Source organism: Haliotis rubra, unplaced genomic scaffold, assembly GCF_003918875.1.
Source record: "Haliotis rubra isolate DU_JTF1 unplaced genomic scaffold, ASM391887v1 Scf312, whole genome shotgun sequence".
Lineage (NCBI taxonomy): Eukaryota > Metazoa > Mollusca > Gastropoda > Lepetellida > Haliotidae > Haliotis > Haliotis rubra.
Window position 1 is genome coordinate 814,844 of NW_025766983.1, and position 26,718 is coordinate 841,561.

General features: G+C 40.6%; 2 protein-coding genes across 2 annotated transcripts; one reads left to right on the top strand and one right to left on the bottom strand.

The window, feature by feature from the left end:
• Positions 1-11: 11 nt before the first annotated feature.
• LOC124283287 (dipeptidyl peptidase 1-like) lies at positions 12-15,753 on the bottom strand. The gene is made up of 9 exons (XM_046719319.1): positions 15,529-15,753; positions 15,014-15,111; positions 14,606-14,805; positions 13,819-13,974; positions 12,890-13,010; positions 11,093-11,222; positions 2,251-2,416; positions 843-1,284; positions 12-802 (listed from the first exon to the last, which is right to left on the bottom strand). The coding sequence occupies exons 1-8, from the start codon at positions 15,680-15,682 to the stop codon at positions 960-962; spliced, it is 1,350 nt and encodes a 449-aa protein (XP_046575275.1). The 5' UTR covers positions 15,683-15,753; the 3' UTR covers positions 12-802; positions 843-959.
• Positions 15,754-16,584: 831 nt separating this feature from the next.
• Positions 16,585-25,750, top strand: LOC124283289 (ADP-ribosylation factor-like protein 8A). The gene is made up of 6 exons (XM_046719320.1): positions 16,585-16,785; positions 20,426-20,506; positions 21,315-21,388; positions 22,148-22,309; positions 23,041-23,111; positions 23,554-25,750. Exons 1-6 carry the CDS (start codon positions 16,663-16,665, stop codon positions 23,598-23,600), a joined length of 558 nt encoding a protein of 185 aa, XP_046575276.1. The 5' UTR covers positions 16,585-16,662; the 3' UTR covers positions 23,601-25,750.
• Positions 25,751-26,718: the final 968 nt, after the last annotated feature.

The following is a 26,718-nucleotide window of genomic DNA, read 5'->3' on the forward strand; positions in this document are numbered from 1 at the left end:
ATACAATTGCATGATATGAGGACCAATTTATTGGAAACTTTAACAAATGCTGGAATGTACATTTCTGATGGTGTGGTGTAAATAAACCGTGAAATACAAGGCATGGGTCGTTACTTTGTCTGTAGGGGTGTTAAGACCCATACTGTAACCACACTGCAATTCACTTAAACACGGCTATTGTCTAGGACTGACAAAACATTAATCTGTTACAGCAGCACGATTTATCTAACGTGTACATTTGTGTTGACATAATCATCAAATATGGGATTCCCTGAGTGCTTAACTTGGAAAAAAACAGGCAAAGGCTCAGTGTTCTTTAGGATAACACCTTCTAGTGACAAAATATCATACATTGTCATTTTATTTTTTTTCTGGGGAGTGACACTCCTGTACGAAGTCACTAACACACGTTTATTTCAATAACCATGACATGACTACTTCCCAAAACTTAGCATTGAAGTAGGTTTTTAAAACTGGACAATGGTTCACTTGTTAGTTGCATGCATGTTTTCAGGACAAATTCCTGAAATATGGAATGTTTAGAAAAATATGACTATACAGGAACCACACTTTTACAAAATATACAAGTATGAAAATACGTTGGCAATATCTGGTTAAACATATGCATCATTCATAGATTGATCTTCCATACAACAAAATCTGAAGCACTGAAGTCTGAGGTCCTTGTCCTTATAAACTAGTAGCACTTTCACATGACTAGTAAATACATTAAATATATACATCAACTCATTTCTTGTGTACAACTTACCCAGTCTAAAGTGAACATATAGTGAGTGGAGATAGCTTTCATTATTGAGATAAGGATAGGTTTGGTAGAATGTCTCCTCCAAGTATAAAGGCAATCACAGGGTTTTAATGTTATAATTATTAAAATAAATATATTTGTAAAAACATAAAACATCTAAATCAGGATGGGAAGGAGGGGGGAAAGAATGGGTTTACATTATGGGGAAGGATTGCACGGCTAGTGACTCAATGCCGCACTCATCAGTTCCACGCCGGATGCGGAAGTAGCCGCTTTCTCCCCACTGTGGCCCCCAACTGTTCTTGACAGACCAGAACTTCTCTCCAGTCTTTTGGTCAGCTCCGTACCCTACGACCAGTACTGCATGGTTTGTTATCTCAAAGGGGTTGTATGACCCTGTCACGCCGGTGAAGTGGTAGATGCCTCCTTTGTAGGCCTGGAAATCTTTGTATACTTCAAACCCCACAGCAACAGGACCGTTCTCCACCAGGGCTATTTTCATCAGTTTTTCATTACATCTGCAATCACCATGAAGTTGGTAAACAATCGGAACACATACGGCTCCCATTCTAATTTTCTCATCATGAACTTGAAATTAAACTTACTTTACTGGTTATAAAACTATCAGGGAATTTAATAGTATCAAACTGGTGAATATTTATACTGATTATGAATCCTCAATGTTCACACTTCAATCTGTCAATGACTTCACATAACAGTACTAGCCCCGTGGGTGAATGTTTGATGCCTCTGTTTGAGTGAGTGAGTTTAGTATTACGCCGCACTCAGCAATATTCCAGCTATATGGCGGGGGTCTGTAAATAATCCAGTCTGGACCAGATGATCCAATGATCAACAGCATGAGCATCGATCTACGCAGTTGGGAACCGATGACATGTGTCAACCAAGTCAGCGAGCCTGACCACCCAATCGCCTCTTATGACAAGCATGGGTTACTGAAGATCAATTCTAACCCGGATCTTCACGGGTCCCTCTATTTGAATATTTCAACCTTATTGTTGGAATCTGTAAATAATCAATTGCTGACTGGTTCACAGCATGAGCAATGATCCTTTCTGCCCAGTTCAGGTGTACGGAAAGTAAATGTAGAACTAACTCACAGATCAAACAAAACAATATGCTTCATTTGCCCACAGACAACCGTAGAAATAAACAGGTCTTGACAGAGTGAAATTAGAAAAGGTGTAATATATCTTGAGCTACTGGGGATCAAGCAGGAAGGCCATACCTGCTGCTCTAAACATATTTGGATTTTATCAATAATCTTGGTTGTAAATACATTTACATCTTGTAATGAACATAATCTGGCATCCATAATTTGGACAAGTACCAACAGATTTGTAGTCTGTAATTCCACATGCCTGCATTTCCCATTTGTTGAAATCCCACCGAGTTAGGTCCAGGGTCTCATTTTCAGCTAGAATCTCCATAGGTTATGCACGAAATCAGAGAGAATTACTCACGCTCCATAGTATCCTCCTATATATTCATATCGTGTGGAGTATCTTCGCCCGCAGCTTTTTAAGGTGGAACAAGATCCATCCTTGCCCTTGTAGGGGTTGCAGTCCTCCTCCACCAGTCCGAAATCCTCAGCGTACTTGCCGCCGATCAGATAGGGGAAGCCCCCCCCTCACACCCTGCAGCAAGTCAAGTGTCATGACTTACACAAGCAGTTACATGAGAAGTTATACATTCTGTACTGTCAAGTCGAGTATCATCAACAGGAATATTACATTCATCGTTGAGAGGTACTAAGCAGTGTGTCATCAGGTCAATGTGTAAATATAATGAAAGTTTCACTGAAGCAGCAACATGCCTACATACTTAAGTAATTTTACAAAGTGACTGAAAAACATCTGCCCTTTTATTTCATTGCCACGAATTCAAGACATTTCTTTTTAATTTTATCACCTAGAAACTGAAAATTCTTGGATGAAAGAGAACACAAAACTAGTATATTTCTTAATGTTCTGGTTTCTCATTAGACCTTTGAACTACTTAAAGGTCACATGCAACCAAAAAATCAAACATAATTAAAACACAATTATCACTTATTCATGACATATAATATACATTGCTGGTTACCAAAAATTATATAAACAAAATTATAAGCGTACAATCGCAAATCGAAGTGCAAAATTGTGTACTTCGGTTTACTTCCCAAGAAACGAAGCAGCCGGGATACCGAACCCAGTCAGAGCGGGTGGGTGTGCACTCAAGTGTAACGGCTGGTTCATTTGCAGATGCCTTCACGGCTAATTGTGTGTATATATAGAGAGAGATGTTGGGTTTTGTAAATACATGCTCTTTTTTTTTTGTGTATAACATTTTGCAATCAACAGACATCATAACATGTCATGCGTTCAAGTATCACACCTGCCTGTCTGTGTAATTACATAATGTGACAGAGACCGAACTCGGGCCATAAATCAATGCATTTTGTTTATGGTTTATAGCCTGATTAGTGTTAAGTTCAAATTGCATGTGGTCAGTGATAGCAGTTGTGTATTGAATATTGTCATTAGCAGACAGGCAGGCAGACACACAGGTGTCAATAAAACAAGACATTGAGTTTTGTCTGTGACAACGACATATCTATATCACAGTTAGAAATTCTGTCAACGATAGATAATGACATTGCTTTTAAGTATCGAACTGAGAAAGTGTCTCGGTAAGAAGAACGTGGGGTGAAATAGACAAACGAAATTATATAAACAGTTAATTTACTGTCATAACATATAAAAAGCTCGAGCCTGTGAGATATCAACAAAACATTAGAAAAATAGCTCACACCAAAGCCTTCACCGAAAGTATTCACCCGACAACCCGCCTCCAAGCTGCGAACCTATTTACTTGGCAAGACGTGCTATGAGCGCAGCCCAGCTGTTGAAACCCGCTTTTCCCCAGAAAAGTCTGGGGAAAATTAGTGAAACGTTTGAACTCCGATTTCGCGGGGTTTTTTTCATCGCGTTATTTTTCAACTTTATAAGTTGAATTTGCATTTTTGACGATTTGTTTCGGTATGTCCATACCGAAAGGTATCAGAATCTGCAAAGTTGTGTTTTACGTTGCATGTGACCTTTAACAATCTTCAGTTAAAGTGTCCAATAAATGTAAAGTATTTTCCATTGATTTGTAAAATTACTTCACTATTAACGCATATCATAAATTGCTAAAAGATCATGAGTCAGGATAAGTATAAAAATATCAACTTTACTTAAAGAAATTACATTTTTAATTTGAATGTTAGATCAATGGCATGAAGTCTGACTTCATGTTAATGCCAGGCACTAGTATACATGCTTATTTTTAAAGAGTTGGAAATTTTAATATAAATTGTATATTTATATACTTATCCTATCTTACAGTATGCATTATCCCACGGTTGGCTGGTGGGCCGCAGATTACCCTGTGTCAACGCTACAACCGTGAGGTCGCATAAGACAAGGAGGCCAGGAGAAAGCACCAACTACTGATATGCTAACTCCGAACTAGTGATTGGTTGCTTCAGATAACCCCTTCGCTTCCACGGCACAAAAACTCTAGGGAGTGGGCGGTCCCAAATTTATGTGGTTTTCAGCCGCAACTTTTGACAAGCAAAAGGACGCAGTTTGGCAAGTGGACCCCGCCAACCCGTGATCTATCAAGTGACCCCAGTGAATTAAAGTTAAAGACCTTAATCTGTCCAGTCCCTGCTTAAAACCTGTCCAGTCCCCCCACTGTCACATGCTGGAAGGCGGTGAAAGAGGGAATAACCCGGTTGATCAACTTGTTTAACGTTTAGTACCAATCCCCCTCACTTACCAAAGGAGAGAAAGGAAACCACGCAGGTAATTGGAAATTAACGCTTCACAGGTGTAATTGCTCAGAGAGTAGAGGTCAGTAAGTGAAGTGTCGACCACCTCTGCATGTAGCACAAGTATTATAGGCATGAGATTATGGTACTTACCACAATAAGAGATATACAATTAACATTATTAATGACAGGTGATTAAGGGGGCAGAAGATACAAATTAGGAGAGATTTAATAAAATATTTAAGATATGAAGTGATTAATAACGTTGTAAGGTAGGAAGTAAGGTAGGAAATCAGTAACGTAGGTAATGAACATCAAAGTAGGTCGTTGGAGCTGTTGAGGGCAGGGTGAAGTGACTCATAGCTTAGATAGAGAAAAAACTACTATACTATCAAGATGGAGCGACGTTCCTGGTACTCTACCACCAGTTCCTGGTACTCTACGAGCCATATATGGTTAGGGGAGAGAGACCCTGAGATTCCTGGAATCCACCTCACGGTCGTACAAATATGGTAGTGGGGGTACGAAATAGAGGTGGGGGAGAGTAATAGATAGTCAAATTATGGGTTATTGACCAATAGAAAAAAATGAAAAGGGTGTTGGCTGTGACGTAGAAACCCAGGTTTAAGCGGGAGCAAAGCTCAGAAACGGGAGTCTGGTGCGGGCCTGCTCTTGCTGTTGGTCACTAGGAATCGTCTCAGAAATTATCGTGAAGCACCAGCATTTAGGCTTAAGACTGAAGCTTTGCGGCTGAAGTCTTATAGAGTGACCATAGAGTAGGTTGACCAGCAACACAGTGTTAATAAAAACTATTGAACGAAGATCATCGTCTTGTGTTTGCTGGATGGACTACGGTAAAGTTCCAAGGGCCCCCGGGTACTGACACTGTACCTCTCGCACATCCAGTCTCGTCAGGACCGAATTACGGGGGTATACCGTAGTCCAGGTAATGACACACCATCCCAGGTGAGGGATACCGACAGGTAAAATACCATCTACCTGCCAGGTAAAGGTGCTAGTCGGAACGCCTTGGAAACAAGATTGGCCTCTCAGTCTATTGAGTCAACTCTATGACACACCCTAGTTCCCTAGGTGAGGTGGCCTAAGCCCAAGGTAAAAAAAGGTACAAAGAGGGCATCGAGATCTTTTATTAATGTACAGAAGCAAAACCGACACGCAGAAGGACTGCTTTTTATCTGCGAGCACAGGTCGATGACAGCTGCTGAACTAGGACCAGAGGACCGAACTGGGGTAGGCCCACCACGTCCGTGACCGAGAGATCCCGAAGATAGTGTGCGGCGAAAACGGTATCCGACTTCCAAAAACATCCCTCCATGATTGCCTGGAGGGAACAGTTCCTATGAAGCGCCATGGTGGAAGCTAGGGCCCGAGTTTCATGAGGATTCGCAGTCGAGGGTGTGGGAAGGTTGGCATAGGCACGCAGGATAGTGGATCTCAACCAAAATGCTAAAGTGGTCAGCGAGAACGTCGAGACCCCAGGCAAGAGGGTCTGGAATCGGAGACACGAACAGAACTGGTGGTTGAAACGAGTGGTGAACAGATCCACGGTCGGAGTCGTCAGCGGAAGGCAAACGGTCTGGAACACCTCTAGATGTAGTTTCCACTCTGTCGGGGCTGGATGAAGTGGACGGGACACGGAATTCGCAATCACGTTCTTCACTCCTGCAATATGGTTGACTCGAACGGAGATGCTGAGATTGTCCACCAACTGGAAGAACTGTTGTGTTCACTGTAGGAGTTGAGGAGACCCTGTTGATCCCATCCGGTTGATGTGCCAGGGTCAACGCCTGGGCCGACGTCAAGAGACCCAGGAGCTCCTGCCATTGACGAAGTCCTGGGTTGAGACAATGCAAGGGGAACTAACCGCCGGATCTTGCAGAAACGGTCCCTCGGCACAAACAGTCTTTGTTGAAGAACACCGATAAACTGCAGGCCGCTTGAAGGGACTAGCTCTGACTTCTCCATGTTGACAAGCCAGCCTAACTGGGGAAGTAGCAGCATCCTACATGTGATCAGTTTGAGCCTGGATGCAGTCGTCGATGTATGTTTCGAACAGTATCCCCTTGCGATGTAGGAAGCTGGTGATAGGCTTCGTCACCCGTTTAAAAAGCCACGGGGCTAAAGAAATTCCAAGGAGCACCTGCCATTGATAGTGGGTGGCCTCAAAGACGAAATGAAGAAACTTGCGATGGTCCAGGAAGATCGGGATGTGCAGGTACGCATACTGTAGGTCGAGGCTGAACATGTAATGCCCCGGTTTGATGATAGTCTTGAGTAGAGCCACCGACACCATATGGAAATGAGGCGGTGGTTGTAGGAACATCTTGTTGAAGACCTTCATGTTGAAGATGAGTCTCAGTTTGTCAGAATCCTTCTTGGAAACCAGAAAGATTGGAGAATAAAACCCTGGGTTGACAGGATTCGGGCCCATTAATTTGATCACAAGTTTCTGAAGAAGCGTGCCTATGGTGCCACAGCACAGTCGTTTGATAATGTGAGGGGAGGGTTGCCGATGACCGGAAGTTGAAACCCCTTGGACAGAGTGGAGAGAATGTAAGGGTCATCCAAGATGGTCCAATTGAGGGCATAAATCCCAAGTCTTCCGCCTACTGGGGAAGCCGTGATAGGTACGATTGGAGGCAGAAGGACCCAATTGTGCTCTGATGTCTGCAAGTCACTGCTTCTGATTCCTCTGAGTGGAGGACTGCTTGGAACCGGAAGTTGGTCGAGAAGCAGTGAACAACCAGCGCTGATGGTTGGAACGCCCTCTGGTCGAACCTCTTCCTCGAAAGGAAGTAGAAGGTCCGGAGCGAAGATCTGGGTTGGACGGCACATAGGTTGCTGGCCGCCATTGACGCAACAAATCCTCTACTTGCAACCTCTGAAATTTCAACAGCTCCACACAGACCTGCAAATGAGCATCCCACCAACCTTTGCGGCTATATCTCTTATAGCCCAATTAAAGAGTGATCTGCCTGACCAAGGTCGACGGAAAAGATCTGTCCGAAATCTATCCTCCCACGAAGATAAGTGAAGCGGGCCCCTGCACCGACACCGAACCGCCGTGAGGTGGGAGAGAAAATGGGCCAGCTGATCCAAGATGGTCTGGAACTGCTCCTGTATCAACACCATCAAAGCCAGTTGAGGGGAAGCCGCATGCGAGACAGACATAGCCACAGCTTCAGTCGCCGTCAAAACCAAGTTACGGGGAGCTAGGATCCTCTGAATGGCACCATCCAGGTGCGACAACTCACAGTCTTCAACCAAAAAGGGAGAATAAGTTCTCTGTTTAGAACCCAAAAGCGCGTTGTCATCATCCACAGAAGGCGAAACAATCAACGTAGAAAACCCATGAACATGGGAAGATGCCAAGTTAAAGCGGGGTGGCGCAAACCCATCCTTAACCTTCCTTAAGTTGTCAAACGCCTCATCAAGAGAAGCCGCAAGTTGAGTAATGCAGGGACGAGGATGAAAAGTGATAGAGCCGAAATCACCCAGTTTCATATCAAAGCTAGTCAACAAGTCCGAAGGTGAACTGCTACGACGTAGTCGATGGTTCTCAGCACTCCAAACCAATAACTGAGGTGTGTCGACTGTATCAATGCTGACATCTGAAGTCGGAGTGCCATCTTAAGAATTAGGAGAGGACGTAGCCGATTGAGGAGCTTCATCCATGGAACGCAGTGGAACGGTCGGAGGGACCGCTGGCTGAACAGTTGAGGATGGAGCTGGGACTTGCTGACGTAAAGCTGAGGCCACAGCATGAACTATGGCATCAAAATCAAAAGGTCGAGACACAGAACTCTCAGACGACGGATCCCAAGAAACCGGTAAAATAGGTCTGGCCGAGGTGATCGACATAGTACTCGAAGTGGGAGGCAATGTAGAACCAGAGGCTGGCATGGGTGGATGACCTGGCAAAGGCAGCAACGTTGAACCAATAGAAAGCGGAACACTGGAAGACTGTGGTACACTGGCAGTAAGCGGCACACTGGCAGCAAGCGCCGAACCAGGACCAAGCGACATATTGGAAGCAGGAGGCGCTCTGACAGTAAACGCTGAAGCGGAAGCAAGCGGTGCATTGGAAACAAGTGGCGCTCCGACAGTCAGTGCCAAAACCAGGAGCGAGTGGCGCATAGGAGGCAAGTGACATACCGACAGTAAGCGCCGAACCGGGAGCAAGCAGCGCTCTGACAGTAGGCGCCAAACCGGGAACAAGCGGCGCATTGAAAGTAAGCATCACTTCGTAGGTAAGCGGTGCACTGGAAATCGGCAGTGATCCATAAACAGGTGGGACAGCAACCGAGACCGATCTAGAAAGCGCCGCACTGGAACTCAATGTCATACTTGTCGACATCACAGGAGTGTATGACATAGCGTACACCTGGAGACAAGCGGCGCATGGGTAGAAAGCGTAGAGCCAATCACCGTGCTGGAAAGCGCAGTATCCGCCCTTGAGAGTGAAGGCTGGGCATCAAACCAAGCACCGCACTGGAATCAGTAGGCGTAGGATCCCCAAGGTTCTGAGAAATCGTCACCAGGGTAGACGGATAAGACTGGCCAGACGAAGTAGTTAAAACTACAACTCTAGTTGGCGAACGATCTGGAATCACAATAGGACTGGACACCTGCAGACGAAATAAATGCCGGAGATCCTCACTCAGATAGGAATTGGAAGCCTCACATAGAAATTCCTCATTCGGCGACGGGGACTTAGACTGGCGAACAGGTGTCTTCGTACGACGTTCAGATTTCGAAAGATTTCAGAAGAGAAAGGACCCTCCGAAGGTTTATGGCGATCCCTGTCAGACAAACGTCGAGAAGCCATCCGGGGATATTCCGAAAAGGCATCATCATCAAGTTGAGCACAGTAGGTACACCGGTGCGCCCAATCGCAACATCCCAAACAATCCACACACAACGTATGTGGGTCTGCAGTTACTATTACACTATTACGCAATGTTTGCACTTAGTAGAAGCACTGCGACAAGATTTACCCATATTGAACACGGCCAAAATCTCACTAAGAATCAGCACAATCTCACTAAGATTTAGCACACGTCCACACGATGTAGCGACAAGAAAGAGAAATGATAGGCACAGAGCTTCACGTGATCACCTGAGCGATCTGCACGCTTATTGAGATGATTGACAGGTGCTGCTATCGGAGTGGAGGCAGAGGTGAGGTGGTCAGAGGCCAGGGATGCCATTCCACTAACCGATCTTAGCCCTACGCCAATGGTAAACCCCTAAAATCCCAATCTTAGCGTGACGTTACGATCGGCTTACCGTTCCACTAACCAATCTTAGCCAAGTCAATCGTAAAGATAAGATCCAAAGTCTAAGTTGCTCATGACCAACTTAGGATCGCTAAAATCAATCGTAGAGACGCCAAAATGGTGGCTTTCATATTCTATGTGAAGAAGAAGAGCGAGCATTTCACCATGAACACCCCCTAAAACCCCCCATGAAATGAATTTGTTTATTCCTGTGATGTAAACAAACACAGCACTGAAACCTTACAAATGTGAGGCCAGTCTGACCACTGACGTCATAGGAACACATTTGTAATACATTTGTACAACAATATTGCAACGTCATGGTTAATAATAGGGACAGGTCGTGAAGTGAACAATGTTCTGAAACAACGGGAGACAAATATGTTTGATTCCACTGCGCTTATTTGGTGGGGGATTCTGAATTTTAAGGCAGGACACATGCTTTTCAAGACCACTGACAGATTCTAGATACGTTATTAGATGATGTGCTTGTGGCGAGGTAGAGGCATTAACATGCACTTGCACCTGAAACCAAGGTGCTCACTACCATAATATTTGTTCTCAAGGTTTTTCTCTCCATGTTTTCACTTGGTTCTAAAACTGTCCTTTCTTCGTCTGCTAGACTATGCAAAAGGAGATAACTCGTGCCTCGCATTTCTCTATCTCTCGCACGAAAGAGTCTCGATCTAAGCTTAGATCGGATCGTCAGATCGGGACGGCTACGGTCGGCCTAAGATCGGTTAGTGGAACGGGTGTAACTTTTAGCTAAGACGATTGTAAAATTGGCGTAACTTGCTAAGATTGATCTTAGTTATGATCGGTTAGTGGAACGGCACCCAGGAAGCTTTTGATTCAACTTTGCCTACAGCAGGTTTCCACACATGGTCGTAGAAGAAGAGAGGTGTATACCGTGAGATAGAATAAGTTTAAAAATTTGTTCTTTTGTTAGACTCCATACTCCATATTCCAGAAACCTGTAAATAATCAAGTTTGGAACTGAGTAAGATTGTAAATAATTATCAAAGTCAGGGTACAATGAATACAACCAAGTCACCCAGTCTGACCTCCTGACCTATCTGGTAAACTCTTACAACCAGCATAGGTTCCATGACGTAAAACTGCCTAGAGACACCCTGACATAACACAACCATATCTGTCCGTCATTAGGTTGTCATGTCAAACAGACCAATGTCACAATACCCCACCCACCTTGAGAGTACTCGCTGCACTCCACGATGTCCTGGGGTGAAAACACTGGGTTCCCTGTGTTGTTGTTCATGATGTTGACACGAGCTTCATTCAGCGCCATGGAGGCAAACGCATAGCAGCTCCCACAGGCCACCTGAAACACAATGCCATCAAGTTCAGCTTCATATTTGAAGTCTCATGAACACAATGAGCAGTTGAGTAAGTTGGAGTAGATGCAACTTTAAATAGAATTTCAACTACATTGTTCTGTGTAGGTTTAAATGTATTAAAAAACCTGATATGATTCGTTTGTTGCTTAACACCATACTTAGCAATATTACAGCGGTCTGTAAATAATCGAGTCTGGACCAGACAATCCAGTGATCAACAGCACCGATCTACTCATTTGGGCCTCTTACTACAAGCATAGGTTGCTGAAGACCAATTCTAACCCAATTCTTCACAGGTCTATATGAGGTCATAGGTGTATATCGAAACCTATAAACACTGGAGCCGAGCTGAGAGACCAAGGATCATTATCATGGATCCTGGTACAGCTAGGGGAGGTAACCCTCAACAAGGTATTGTGGTTCTTATACCATCTGTGTCCTTTTCACAACCTGGGATACCATGTTTGAATGCTAGTGCAGTGGATGCCATTATCTCATAGCCTAAACATGAGTTAACAATGATCTTTCACTTCATTAATATGTGTGACCAGTGAAGATCTGGGGTAGAATAGGTTAGAGGCGACTAACGGGATCGCGTGGTCAGGCTTGCTGACTTGGTTGACACATGTCATTGATTCCAAACTGCGCAGATCGATGCTCATGCTGTTGATCACCGCATTGTCTGGTCCAGACTCGATTATTTACAGACTGCCGCCATATAGCTGGAATATTGCTGAGTGCGATGTAAAACTTAACTTACTCACTCACTCACTCATTAAAATATGTTCTAGCACTTCTAGACTTTCTCAAACTTTCTCAAACACCAGCCTGAGAGAGTTTCAGTTCAAGTTTCAGGGTGTAGTATTCAGATAGTGCAGTAGTATAATTTCATTATGTCCTTATGGCCTGTACCTCACTGGAACTATCACTTACTAGACATGGTAGATGTAACACTGGGTGTAACCATGACAACACTTTGTTTTCCTCTTATTCTGTTGCCAGCAAGATGGCTTGCTCAAGGCTCAGTGCCACAATACCAATACGCCAAAGAATTTATACAAACCTGTAGAGGTTATGAATTCTTTGAAGAAAGTCCTATGGGGTACATATAAGCATTTAAATGTCCATTTTAAATCCTACAACACTTGTAACTATATTTTTTAATAAAATATTTACAAAACAAAAAACTCGTTTTGTCTTGTGAGACCACCCCTACAGGGCCCCACGGGACCCCCTACAGCCAAGAGCAGGTAACTCTTGCCATCTACCTCGTACCTCACTTAACATTTAAATGCTTATATGTACCCCAAGGAGGACTTCTTCTGAAAAGAATTGCTAATCTATGATGATAATTGTATGAGTACTTATACTATGTATATAGCAACTTAACAGTTGAATTACTGTGGATATCTGTATCTTGTACCAATTTCTGAATGTATGATGATTATTGTGTACTACATATACTGTGTATACTACAACCCAACCTGTGAATTATGAAAATCTGTATCATGTATTAACTCCTGACTGTGACAATTGTATTATGAAACATGTCAGCAATATACAGGGGAAATATAATTACTTTTTTAAAATATGCCAAAGCATGTCCAACAATGCTTATGCCACATACATGATACAAATGAACATTCTCACCTTGGTTTCTGATGGGGGAGACATAGTTAACGCCGCCCACGTTACGCCAGTCGAAGGAGTCTGGCAGGCGTCCTGCCTGTCTTGCTACAGCCTCAGTCACTGGGGCAGGATGAGGTCTCCTAAGACGCAATCAGCAAACAATTACATGTCAAGTGAATCAATATGGTTTTATGCTGCAATATTCCTGCAATATTACAATGGAAGATAGAAGAACTGGTCTCCACACACAGCAACCATTTCAGGAATCAAACCCGGGATATCAGCATGGTTAATGAACGATTAAACCACAAGGCTACCCCACCACTCTCATACATGTCACGATTATGGCTAGAAACAACGAAATGAGGCACACTCCAGCAAAGTGATATAGGATAGGATATTTTTATTTAGTTTATCAAATCTGTATAGGTGTGTACACTCATCAAAAATGAAAACTATAACAAGCCTATGCAGCAAGTTGAACTGACAGTGTGATATTTGGAATTGAGTGAGTGAGTAGGTTTTTTACCGCTTTACCAATATTCCAGCAATATCACAGAAATGGGCTTCACACATTGTATCCAAGTGGGGAATCAAGCCGGGGCCTTCAGTGTGATGAGCGAACAATTTAACCATTAGGCTACCCCGCCTCCCCGAAACCCTGGGACTCTGGATAGGGAAGTGATGATGAGGCAGCAGATCATGTGTTCCCATCATCATGAGGCAGCAGATATTCCCATCAGATCATCATACATGTCAGTGCGTCATGTGACTGTAACCAGCTTCACAGCTTTGATTTCAATCAGGTGTTCACACAGGAAATATGATCCTTTACACACATGTATATGACAGATATACATTTAATATTATAGTTACTTTGAAATCTGAAATATGATACTAATGATGCAGACTGATCATCCATGTTACAGTTCAACTTGATATACATACGATAGAATCCTTGATCGAGGGCCTCCAGCTCTGTTGATCATCTCCTCTACAGTATACTGTTCCTGATCCTTGTACGCCTGTGCCTTCCATGATGACTGCATGCTGTTGATCTTGTTGATGAGGTCAAGGTCATTCCTGTACTTCTGCTTCAGGTCACTGTAAGATTAGGCACAATAATGGGGCACTGAAAAATGTCTGCACATCTGCTTCAGGTGACTTATAGAAGCAAGAACAAAAAAATAATATCCCTATTCTTTTCATGACTTCCTGTTGGGAAGATTACCTGCTGTCGTTATTATTCCACCCATTGAATGCCTGACACTGATTAATCCCCTAATAAAATATCTTCATTCTTTGTACTGATAAGACAAAAACTTACATACAATGTGGAAATGATGAGCAGACAGAAAAATCTGTAGCACAATTAATAATTCCCTATCCAATCATTGAAACAACTAGCTTGTCAAAAACTGGGAAGCCATTTAAACCAACGGGAAATCCCCACTGGCAATTTATGTTTCAGTTTTTTTTCTGTATTTCCTTATTTGTTTTGGACATTTCATTTCAGTCAAGCATTTATGAGTAGGTATGCTCGAAAGTATCAAGTTGGTAGATCAAGTTCTCTTGCCATGAAGCTGTTGATGGCCACTGAAACATAGTATGACAGGTACATCACATCACTGCACTACTGCTTGGATTCACTGAATGATAGTGGGTCAGTAATGTCACATCCCTGTTTGAGGTCACCGAGAGATAATAGCATGTCCATGAGGACACAATGTTTTACCGTGTTGCAAGTGGGTCTTCATAGGTCTTGCGTGGGACAGGGGTACTCTTCTTGCCAATGATGCAAGACCAGTTTCTGTCAAACACGTCATGTGACCACCCTGGCATCGTCTGATCACAGATGCTGGTGACTTTCGACCCAGAGGTTTCATATTTTGAGAAAACAAAATATTTTCTTCCAGCAATGACAAATTCAAACCCCTGAAATAATATAAATAAATACACATATAATTTCAAGCAGATTTAGAAATGTTTTTTTTACTTTGAAAGTTACTAGTAAGTACTGACAATCATTACGTGGTATTTATCCTGTGCACTGATTGTGGAAATATAGGTTGAGATTTCAAAGGCAGTAATCATGTGTTTACATAGATTACATACAGTTTACATATGATATGTGAGTGTATACCTGGTTATAAATGAGAGTCCAGAATCCGTCATTACCATACTGGTCAACAGCCAAGGCAGGAAAGTCAAAGGTCACTTCATAAGTCTCTTCACCAGTTGCTGTAGAAGAATTAAACACAAAGTAAAATGTCCGCCCCTAACCAACTGTAACAATTGTTAAAATTGTAACCTTTGGATCCAAGCATTAGAAAACACTTACAACTTGAGTTATCCTACCTGATGCCACTCAAACTTGTAGGCAGGAGATCTGACACATTTTCTCAATGAATGCCTGTTGTTCATGATTTGATAACATGTAGACAACTTTCTTTTTGGTTTTTAAATCTTCAAGACAAAGACAAGCTTAGTGACGAATTGTTAAATATATATTTTTGAAATTTTGAATCTAAAACTAAAAATCAAAGAACTGATTGTGAGAACGCTAAACATTCTGAATGGTACTTCTTCTTTCACTGAAGACAGAGGGAGGGAAATTAAACTTCTCACATAGATCGGCATTATTAAAAATGAACTTACAAAAAGAGGAACAGTCTACCGTGCGATTGTATCCTCTGTATCCAACGGAAAATACCCATGTTCCTCTCACATCTTCGTATGTACAGTTAGCTGGGGTATCAGCATACACTGCTACAAGGATAGAGAGGACGACGACCACAGACAACTTCTCCATGGCTGCACCGCTGGAAGTGTAGGCTGTCAGCTGTTGTCAGTCAGGTGCTACCGGGATGACCGTAAATATTATCATGTGACTGACGAGTAAAGTGGATACTACTTCCCTAAATGTATTCTACATACTTTAATAATTAAGAGAACTTCTGTTGCGATGTAGATGACACTATCGTATTAACTGTGATTAACATATACAGTTTGCTTTCATAAGGTACGCACATGCGCACGTGCGTGCATGCGTGAGCGCCAAGATTGAAGGCAGGGTAGAAATGTGTGTCAAATGATTTGTGCCATGACGTACCACAACATATGATACATATATCGATGACCATAAAATATAAATATTCTCTGTTGAACGGATTTTAAGGTTACAGCTTAAACGGCATCGGCGTGTATGAAAATAAGGGAATCCTGAGTTTCAAGCTCTCAGTTACTTGTTATGCTTTATTTTGTTGCATGTAGTTTTTCATTAATATCATGTGTCATTACTGCATCAGTGAAATGTTGGCATCGCTGTCTCATAATGGAGTAATTAGCCGATAATAGCATTGACCATTCTTGGTCCGGCCGACTTTATGCAATCCCCACTAATAGGTACCACAGATAAATTAATATGAAAATTACACCTGTCCCTGTTTTCATCTGGAGAATCGCATGTCAGATATCGGTTTATTTTATTTATATTTTTATCCAGTTTATATTTGATTTTACCGACCCGACAGACCACCCGATCATGACAAATAATATTTTGTTTATACTCAATAGTAACCCGATAGTAACTCATAGTAACTCATTTTTTATTCATTTATGCCAATCTCGAAATTCTGTGACAAAAATAAGTTTTCATGAAAATATCTCAGGGAATTGACCTTTGGCCCCAGTGTGTGTCATGTGATGTATAGCGAACTGTGTGTCTTTCCGGTTTAGGAAAAATCGAGAGGCGTTCATTTGACTGTCACTTGGAATATCTTGTTTATCACCATGTTTGCTATGATTCAAAAGATATTGGACTGGTTCAAAAGTCTCTTCTGGAAAGAGGAGATGGAACTTACACTTGTAGGCTTACAGTATTCTGGTAAAACTACATTTGTAAACGTAATAGCGGTAAGTTGGAGTCAGCTGTGAGTCCCGATGGCAGCGAGCGTGATAGAAACCGCCTACTAGCAAATCAGCACGTCACTTCCTCGTGTGGATTGTTCTTCACCGACGTTTTAGGAATTTAAAGTGAACTATTTCGTGTTATCACGATTGGGGCACTTAAACGTGGACAGGGAAGCGAAATCCGACTTTGTAATGGATATTTAATTATGACACCGCGACTGTCAGTTCCTTTGTTCATTCATTTTCCAACATTTGATTTTTCAGTGACTCACAGTCATATGGTTTGTCGAAATAAATTTGTCGATAATATTTGCTCGAAACTTGCAAGCATTCATTAAGTAAATAGTTAGAATTAGTTAGGGTCGAATTCATTCAGAATTTAGTGCAACAGTGCAGTTACTAGGCTTAAGTGTGTATGATAATGGATATGCTGATTCAGACATAGTATTAATAAAGTTATCAATCTTCTTCCTTAGTAACAGTTTCTAATTTGTTTACGTGCCATATTTAGTCACTTTGCTTGATAACAGAATTTAGGGATTTCACCATCCACACACACATAGCAACATTCTATCTTACAGATTCTTAGGTTAATGCAATTTTTAGTTGACAAAGTTCATGAATACTACATGTGTGTTGAAATGTAGGCCTGGTTATGAGACTGTCACTTGCCATATTTTCAAGTAATACGCCTGTTTATTGGTGATTTCCAGTTTTTGATGTTTATATATTGTTTTGACATTCAATTCTGAGGTTTACCGGTAATCACATCAAAGACATACAAATACTAACAGAATCTACTATTCTGCTTGTGTTTAGCTTCATTCTGTAAATGTGCTATGCTCTGTTTATATGATGGAATCTCATGTTAACCAAGTTACCCAAACTGCTTCAAGACTGTAGGACTACCGGGGTATGTGTCTCAGTGTCATATAGATACCATTAGACTAGTATTATTCAAGTGTCCAGACAGGTGGTTTAAATAGGCATGAGTCTATTTAGCCTATAGCTTATACCAATTCCAATTCCTAATTACCCATCAGAGAATGACGTTTGATCATGTGCCAGAGTCTGGTAATCTGAGATTAAATATGCTTCACCTGTTGTTTGTAAGAGATTTTCCAGATAATCCCTACCTGGAGGTATCAAGAAATCATATATGAAATCCATTAATATGATGGGGACCAAACAAATGTTACACATGTTTCTGGCCAGAGTAAGTGTTCAGGTCAAGCGTGGATGAAAGGGTTATTCGTCGGTTTCACATTACTTTTCAACTCGCTGTCCGCATGCGCAGAGCGTGTGAAAAATATCCACTGGCATGCTTCCGGTTTGGTCGTATGTTTATCGATAGTGTAAATGTACGCTAAATAAAAGTTGGTATGAAAATTATTTACGTTGTGACAACTGTTCATAGCTGAGTACATACTACCATTTGCCTCTGCTTTTCAATAATTGATGTCCTATTTTGGTTGCAACTCCATCAGAGATGTGATTGTTTAGTTGTGAGAAGGGGATCTGCGGGAAGGACGGTGGTGGTGAGATGTCTTTATACAAGAGCTTGTTAACATAACTTAAGCTATTTATTTAACTAATCCCGGCCTCTGTTTCATAAATCAACTGGGATCAGTTGTATTCGACATAAAACTATATATTTGTTTTCTTTGGAGTGTTTATGCTATCGATAAAAATACGACCAAACCGGAAGCATGCCAGTAGATAGATTTCACACGCTCTGCGCATGCGGACAGCGAGTTGAAAAGTAATGTGAAACCAACGAATGAGCAGAAGTCATTCCCTTTAGGGGTTGTCACCCCTGTTCCTAGCAAACAGCATCACAATGCTTGGTGATGCTTGAGGTTGGTCAGACACTTGTAATCTCTTAAGTTAGTTGTGAGTTAGGGTAACATTAGCTACCTTAACTCTTTCAACAAATAAATCCAATTTAATCTAAACTCCATTTAGGAGCATCTTTAGAAATCTTCACTAGATTTAGTAGAATGCACACTAGAGCTGGTTATCGTTACATTTTGTCAGATCGATAATCGCTCGTTTATAATCGTTTGGACTGTCATTTCATAGTCAAATACCTACGTTAGCGAACTAACTTCCGGGATGTTGTCAGCACTTGTCAATTGTTAATGCTAGCAAGTTACTTACATTTGCAGCGTCTTTGGATCATCAAGTATCCTATCGTGTTACGTTTCCGATCGTTATATGTTTTTGATCGCCCATTACAATTCCCGTTTATTGCACAAAAATGCGAGAAAATCCATGAGAAGCATCTGAATGACAACAAGGCAATCCCAGCTTTCGTTCGTTTCCATGCGTAGTCAACAGTATAAAAAAAACACAAGACATTAATTTTAACTCAGGGATCCCTAATGCAATATCTACCTCATAATGAAATGCACAAAAATCCTAAATCTTTACTCCAAAGATGCCATTAATGTTTCGTCTGCTTAGTTGACCTCCCACCTTACAAGATCATGCTACTAGTCATGTGACCTCGCTGGTAGATATATTTTCATGGCATGCCATTTTTTAAAAACTTTTTGTTTATGTTGAAGAGTGAACAAAGATATTTCCTTAAGGTTGAAACACAAACTTTATTCTGGGAAGTATTATAATCAACCACTGTATCAAAAGTTTAAGAGAATTCATGAAACTGAAAATAGCTCTATTTTAAGTAAGTCACGTGTTTGTATGCAAATGCAACTCAAGGAATTCCCTCTTTCAGACAATTAGAAAGTAGCTAACTTGTAACATCGGGGTCGTAATGTGACGTTTTGTTGCATGATTGGACGAATGAGTTTTGCAGAGTTTGCTCATGAATATTAAATAATTTCTATAAACCACTTTACAACTCATAGTATTTCAATGACGGAATAGGACACCCCAATCTAAATATATCTGGCATTACCATTGGCTGACAGGGGAGGCATGCTCACTTGTGTAGTACACAGCTTCCGTTTAAGTGGTAAACAAGCAATGACTACCAGAGTGTTCAGTATAAGAAAACATGACAATGTAGAATAAAAAGTTTTAATGTATGTGCATCCAAATAATGATTATTTCTGATTATCGATCCGCAGTTTATTTGTAATCGACAGTTGTTTATTTTGACTTAGATCGAACGATTTACCGATCCTACGATTAATCGCTCCAGCACTAATGCACACACTATGTAATTATCTCGGATTAATTTGTTTCTCTTTGTGCTGAAAATAACAACATTAGGTTACTCCACACTTAAGATGCCCATGTCACTGAGGAGATGTGTAGAGAGTAACCATGTCCTTTTTCCATGATCTATTTTCAACCGCTGTCAATTTGTATGTAAATATCCAACATGAAAAATGTGAGCCTCACTGTAGTCATTATTCATGTCATCATAGTTACCATTAAAGGACACTTTTTAATCTCTTCCTTGTTTGAAATAAGTTTAATCTGGAAACAATTAGTTAAGAGTGTTTTTGTTTTCTACCAGCAACATGTCTAACATAAGGGAAATGTTTCAGCGAAGTGAAACATCTTGGTTGAACATGTTGAAGATGGACACTTAGAGAAAGCAGTGGCAATATTGTTATAAGTATTGGACTGTGTTCACTGTTACTAATTTGTGACTGACTCATGTTTGCAGTCAGGCCAGTTCAGTGAAGACATGATTCCCACAGTTGGTTTTAACATGAGGAAGATTACCAAAGGGAACGTCACAATCAAGGTAATTAAGCAGATCCTTTTGTTGTTGTGTATGGACATTTCCTGTGTGCTTTGTTTTATACAGCTGCGAATTCATATGCCCTCAGCTTAGTTTCAAGTTATTTTGTCTTTCATATTTCTGTCCTCAGATAAATGGTTATTGTGAAAATGTTTTTGTTTGTTAATGTGGGGGTGATGGTAACCATTTGAAAGAGTTACTTCCCTTTCATGTCCGACTGGTTTCATCAAAATGGTGGAAGCACAGGTTTCATGGTCACCTCAAACACTCCTGCTCACTGTGCAGAGTTGCGTCCTTTGGACATGTGGGTTCAAATCTTGGATGCCCAGTGATTTTAGATATGTCAACAACAAACCCATGGTTGTGGTTTCACCAAGTGGTAGACATTCATGGCTTTATCACTTCAGGCTTTCCTTCCACATAAAGTTCATATTCTGTGAGTGTGAGGGGCGGTGGGGTAGCCTTGTGGTTAAAGCGTTGGCTTGTCACGTCGAAGACCCATGTTTGATTCCCCACATGGGTACAATGTGTTAAACCCATTTCTGGTGTCCCCCGCCGTGATATTGCTGGAATATTGCTAAAAGCGGCACAAAACCATACTTGCTCATATGCTGTGAGAATATGGCCGTCGTATTCCCAAGACCTGCATCGCAATGAGCTTTCTTGCAATATGATTGTGTTCACATGTGGCAATATAATGGAAATCATTTTTAAAAATGTTAAACCAAACTGAGATGTTGGTAGAAAATGTTTTTACACTTCATGAATGACTTAATGCATGCAATGATCATATTGTTTTATTCCTTCACAGTTGTGGGATATTGGTGGCCAGCCCAGATTCCGAAGTATGTGGGAGAGATACTGCAGAGGTGTCAATGCCATTGTGTGAGTGTCAAGTACTGGTTGATGGTGTGTTTATCAATAATTATGATCAATAGACCACAACTGTTTTGTGTGTGGTTAATACTTTCAGCTATGTTTCCTGGTATGTTGTTGCTAAAGGCACATGGTATGTTGCTGCTACAGTTACCTGGTATGTTGTTGTTGCAGTTACCTGGTATGTTGTTGCTACAGTTACCTGGTATGTTGTTGCTAAAGGTATGTGGTACCTTTTTGCTTGTTACCTGGTACGTTGCTATAGGTAGATGGTATGTTGGTTCTACAGATACCAGGTATGTTAGTGCTTAAAGTAGATGGTATATTGTTGCTACAGTTACCAGGTATGTTGTTGTTACAGTTACCTGGTATGTTGTTGCTAAAGGTATGTGGTACCTTTTTGCTACAGTTACCTGGTACGTTGCTATAGGTAGATGGTATGTTGGTTCTACAGATACCAGGTATGTTGTTGCTTAGTTACATGGTAGATGGTATATTGTTGCTACAGTTACAGTTACCAGGTATGTTGTTGTGACAGTTACCTGGTATGTTGTTGTTACAGTTACCTGGTATGTTGTTGCTAAAGGTATGTGGTACCTTTTTGCTACAGTTACCTGGTACATTGCTATAGGTAGATGGTATGTTGGTTCTACAGATACCAGGTATGTTAGTGCTTAAAGTAGATGGTATATTGTTGCTACAGTTACCTGGTATGTTGTTGCTAAGGATACATGTCATGAGGCTTCTACAGCTATGTTGTTGGTACAGGTACATGGTGGATGCTGCGGATCATGACAAGCTGGAGGCTTCCCGGAACGAGCTGCACAACCTGCTAGACAAACCCCAACTGCAGGGCATCCCAGTACTGGTGTTGGGCAACAAGCGGGATCTTGCAGGGGCATTAGATGAGAAGGAACTCATTGAGAGGATGTAAGTAGCAGATATTGCTAGAAATACTACTTCTGTCTGCAACAGCACCAAACTTGTGATGCACAATATTCTCATGCATATTTTCTGAATAATACATACAGTGAAGTCTTATAAACCGTAATCCATAGTTTGTGCTCACAGATTGCCAGTGGACTTCAAGTTGGGAATCATTCTGTTAGCATTTTACTGGTATTTTGTTTGTAGAAGGTTGTTCCAGATGCCATCATATATATATCCAAAGGTTACAGTTCAGTAAGTCTACACTAACCCCTGGATCTATTCTCATGGCTCTCACAATATCAAATTACCTGCCCTTGATTTCAATTTGCCAATTTGAGTGGGTACGCTACTAGGTCCAATCAGCTACAAACCAGCCTCAATGTTGGGTTGGCAGTATAAACATGGTGACCAGTCCCATTGATTATCATCAAGTTTGCAAGAAATTCAATTTTGAAACACATGCTGACACAAAAGAAATCTGTTCTATGGAATGGATGGCCATTAAAACTATAGGTGGCTTTGGTTTCTAATTCATAAGAGTTACCTCCCTTTACCCTATCTCCTATGTAAATCCTTTATTGATCTGTAAAATGTGAACTAACATAAAGGTCAGTCCCTAATTTAACTGATTCTCTGACTCTTGCAGATGTATTTAGTGTGTTAGGCTGAATCTCTATCATATACTGGCAGATACTTTGCAAACTGCTTCTAATGATCGTTTTCACTTGCAGGAATCTGTCGGCAATCCAAGATAGAGAAATCTGTTGTTACTCAATATCTTGCAAAGAAAAGGAAAATATAGGTAAGGACATCAATGATTCACAGAAGTATTACTACCTTCATAATACCAACATGCTTCTCAGCATGCAACCTTGTTAATAAGTCACCACTCTTACACTAGGAGAATACTGGTCCAATATCAAACATGGCAGCCATTTTGAAATGTGATGTTTGCACACCAGTTCGCAAACTATTTACATATCATTTGGTTATTCGAAATACCTTACGTAGAAACCTACATTTTCTTTTCTTTTTCTTCTCGTTTTGTGTTTTACTTATTTTTTGACCTCTGTATTTAGTTCACCAAACTGAAACATGATCCAGAAATGGGCTTCACACATTGTACCCATGTGAGGATTTAAACCCCAGTCTTTGGCGTGACGAGCAAACGTTTTAGCCACTAGGCTACCCCATCACCTCTTGATGAATATGTGAAGAATATCTTTCCTGATTGTTTGTTTCAGACATAACATTGCAGTGGCTAATCCAGCATTCCAAGTCTGGTCATTAAAGATGGACACCCACAGACCAGACTATGTATGAGTGACTGCAGTCAAGGTTTGATAGTGAACGATTGGATTTGTATGAGAAGTGACTAAGTATTCCGAGGACAGTCTACCGCTGTCACATGACGCACGGTCACTGCCGAGTTGCTGACAACACCAGCGACTGCTTCCTCGACAGCTGGCCACATCATCGACGTCGGCAGTGACAGCTCTACTTCTCCTTGTCTGTCCAGTGTTTTTTTGAGATGACTGTTGTTTCATGAGCTCATGAGCCTCACTGCAGTGTAAAGCTGAACAAAGAAATATAGCTCATATGTGTTGCTGCTTTGGTTCAGTATCAAGCACTTTCAACCTGTATATAGTCCTATCAACCCAGTTCGGGAACAGATACAGATTTAGGCTGAAACACTACACTGTTCATGATACAGTATATATCATGATCATAACACAGTTAGCACAGTATCATGTCATGAATCCATTCCTAATTTGAAAGAAGGGAAATGTGTTGATAAATACCTAATTTTGATGTCAAATGTTCAAGTTATCTGTAGGCCAATATGTAATTAGAAATGTTGGCCATTGCCTGTTTGTGCATCATATATGCAAATATTTTGAATGAATTTGGAAATTATATGTATGGATGCAGATTGAACCTGTCATCAAGGTTTGAAACAGAAAAATGAACAAGTAGACCCGTGAATTGTTTCAGCCTTAATGCAGATTATAAAGTTATGTTATTTACAAATTAAACTGAACGACCAAATAATGTCCTTATTTCAAGAAAAAGGTAGCCTTGGTAATGTGTTGTATGTTTGACATCGGAGGACTGCGTTGTGGTGTGGAAATGTCAGAATATGTCTGGGTTCGGTTTTTCTGTTTTGTATTACGTCATAGTAGGTGGACAATTGCTAAACAATAGATCATGTAACCTTCTGTTCTTTGTGCTTGAATGGCTCCACATGGGTTCACGATGATACTACTAGAATGACAACTAGGGTAAGTCATGTTAGGAATATACTTTAATAGATTCTAAGATTACTCAAAAGCACACAGTATTTTAACATGATTTTGTGCTGTATGATGATGTTAATCAAATTATTAATATACTGTCTTTGTTCATGTTAGAATTTAGTGCTTTCCATATCAAAGATGTCAGTTATTCCATATTTTCAATTGATTGTGAATTGAGTGTTTTGGTTTAGAGATTTTTGTACTTCTTACCTCATTTCTACAGTATGCATGTTTAACATTGTGAAGGGGTTTGTCAACTGCTGTCAATTTCAGTGTGATTTCTACCCTCACGCCTCCAGATCTAGTGCTAGAGTATATGGGATGGCCAAGACAAAATACTAAATCCAACTGGTCAACAACTTTCTGGGACTTGCATGTGATACTTCTACGTTTTGGGAGAGAAAAAAAGAAAGATTTTCCAAATTTTCAACGCAAGGGCTATCGGTGTAAGTTATCGAAAACCACTAGTCCTCACCATGTTTCATGTCCTCAATTAGCAGACAAGTAGTTATGTTGGACCATTATTGTAATAAATATGCACACACAGCACTCTTGTCAATAGCAGTGATGAATATTACTATAAGATGCAATAGTTAAGAAATACTCAGTTGCGTTCAGCATCGTGGCCACTGAGTTGTAAAATATTCCAGCCGAGCAGTTATTCCTCAGTCTTATATCTCATTGTATACAACTCAAAATAAGTTTAACACATGCCATGACACTCTAATCAGGTGTTTCTTAACTTGTTTTGAGTTGTATATTATGTGTGCTGCTGTTCTATGTGATGACTATATATGGGTGTAGGATTTGGTATTGTAGGTAACACATGGTATTGATGACATTCTCTGTAGATGGATCTAGTAGTCTATATCAACTTGATAGACATGTGATATTTTGTGAATTCTCAACTTCTGGTTCTTTGTAAACAATATTTATTAGTTTTAGAGAAATATTGAATAAAATGTACGAAGTTACATATAGCATACTCACAAGTAATAAATTGTGTATACATAATATATTGTATTTGCTGTACAACTTATGTTTGATACATGTGATATGATCCACATGACTATTTATTTGTCAGTAAAGTGTAGATACATCAAATAATGTTAATCTTAGCCTTGGATAGATACATGGCAGATTTCAACAATACAGTAACTTATATATTATAGTCATTGCAGAATAATTAAGACATGGCCTCAATTCCAGCACAAAAGATTATATCACTTATCAGAAATATCTGTTATTAAAAATGCATACTACAGGGTTCGACACTCATGCTTGTCCGCTTGCCCGTGGCAAGTACTAATTAATCAGGGCAAGTAAAATTGCTAAAAGGCTTGCCCGAGTGGCAAGTACATATTTTTTCAACTTCTAACTTCAATTCATTCATTAAAACTCTTCACTTGCTGTGTTTTGTTTGTCTAGTTCTTTCTATACCATGAGTAACATGGGGCAAGCAGTATCTGTGATGGGCAAGTAGTTTAACTTTTCTACTTGCCCTCTTGGCAAGTGGGAGAAATCAGTGAGTGTCAAACCCTGTTACTAACTTTAAGTTATCAGTGTGAAACTAGAAGTTCTTGTGAAGTGTTCCTATGAAATGGTGGTACAAATTATGAGTTTATACACTGTGTCTTAATAATTAATTGTGTCTTTGATTGATGTTTGATATCAGGCTGGAATATGAAATGTTGTATATTTATTTCAAACGTCACTTTTCCATTAGAAAGTGGGTTTCATTATGTGTTGTAGTATTCTGTTTTTGAAGATCAGTTTTCAAAACAGACACTTCGATATTGAAAACATGACTAATGTATCGCTGCAACTTTCTGTTTATCTAATGTTGTAAATATGACAGCACTACTCTGTTCAGTTGATATTACTAAGGCTATTCAGTAAGTAGGGCTAAGTTGTGTTCACATTGGTAACAACATGTTGAAGAGAACAGCTGGTTGGGTACATTTTGTAAAGGGAGATAACTCATGAAACCCTGTTTTCTGGCCCAAATAGTATTGTCCCATGTGCTATATACATTTTGGTAATGGTATGTATTAAACTGTACAATATGTCGATCCAGACACTGCTTCAACAGACAAAAGATAGCTCAAATAC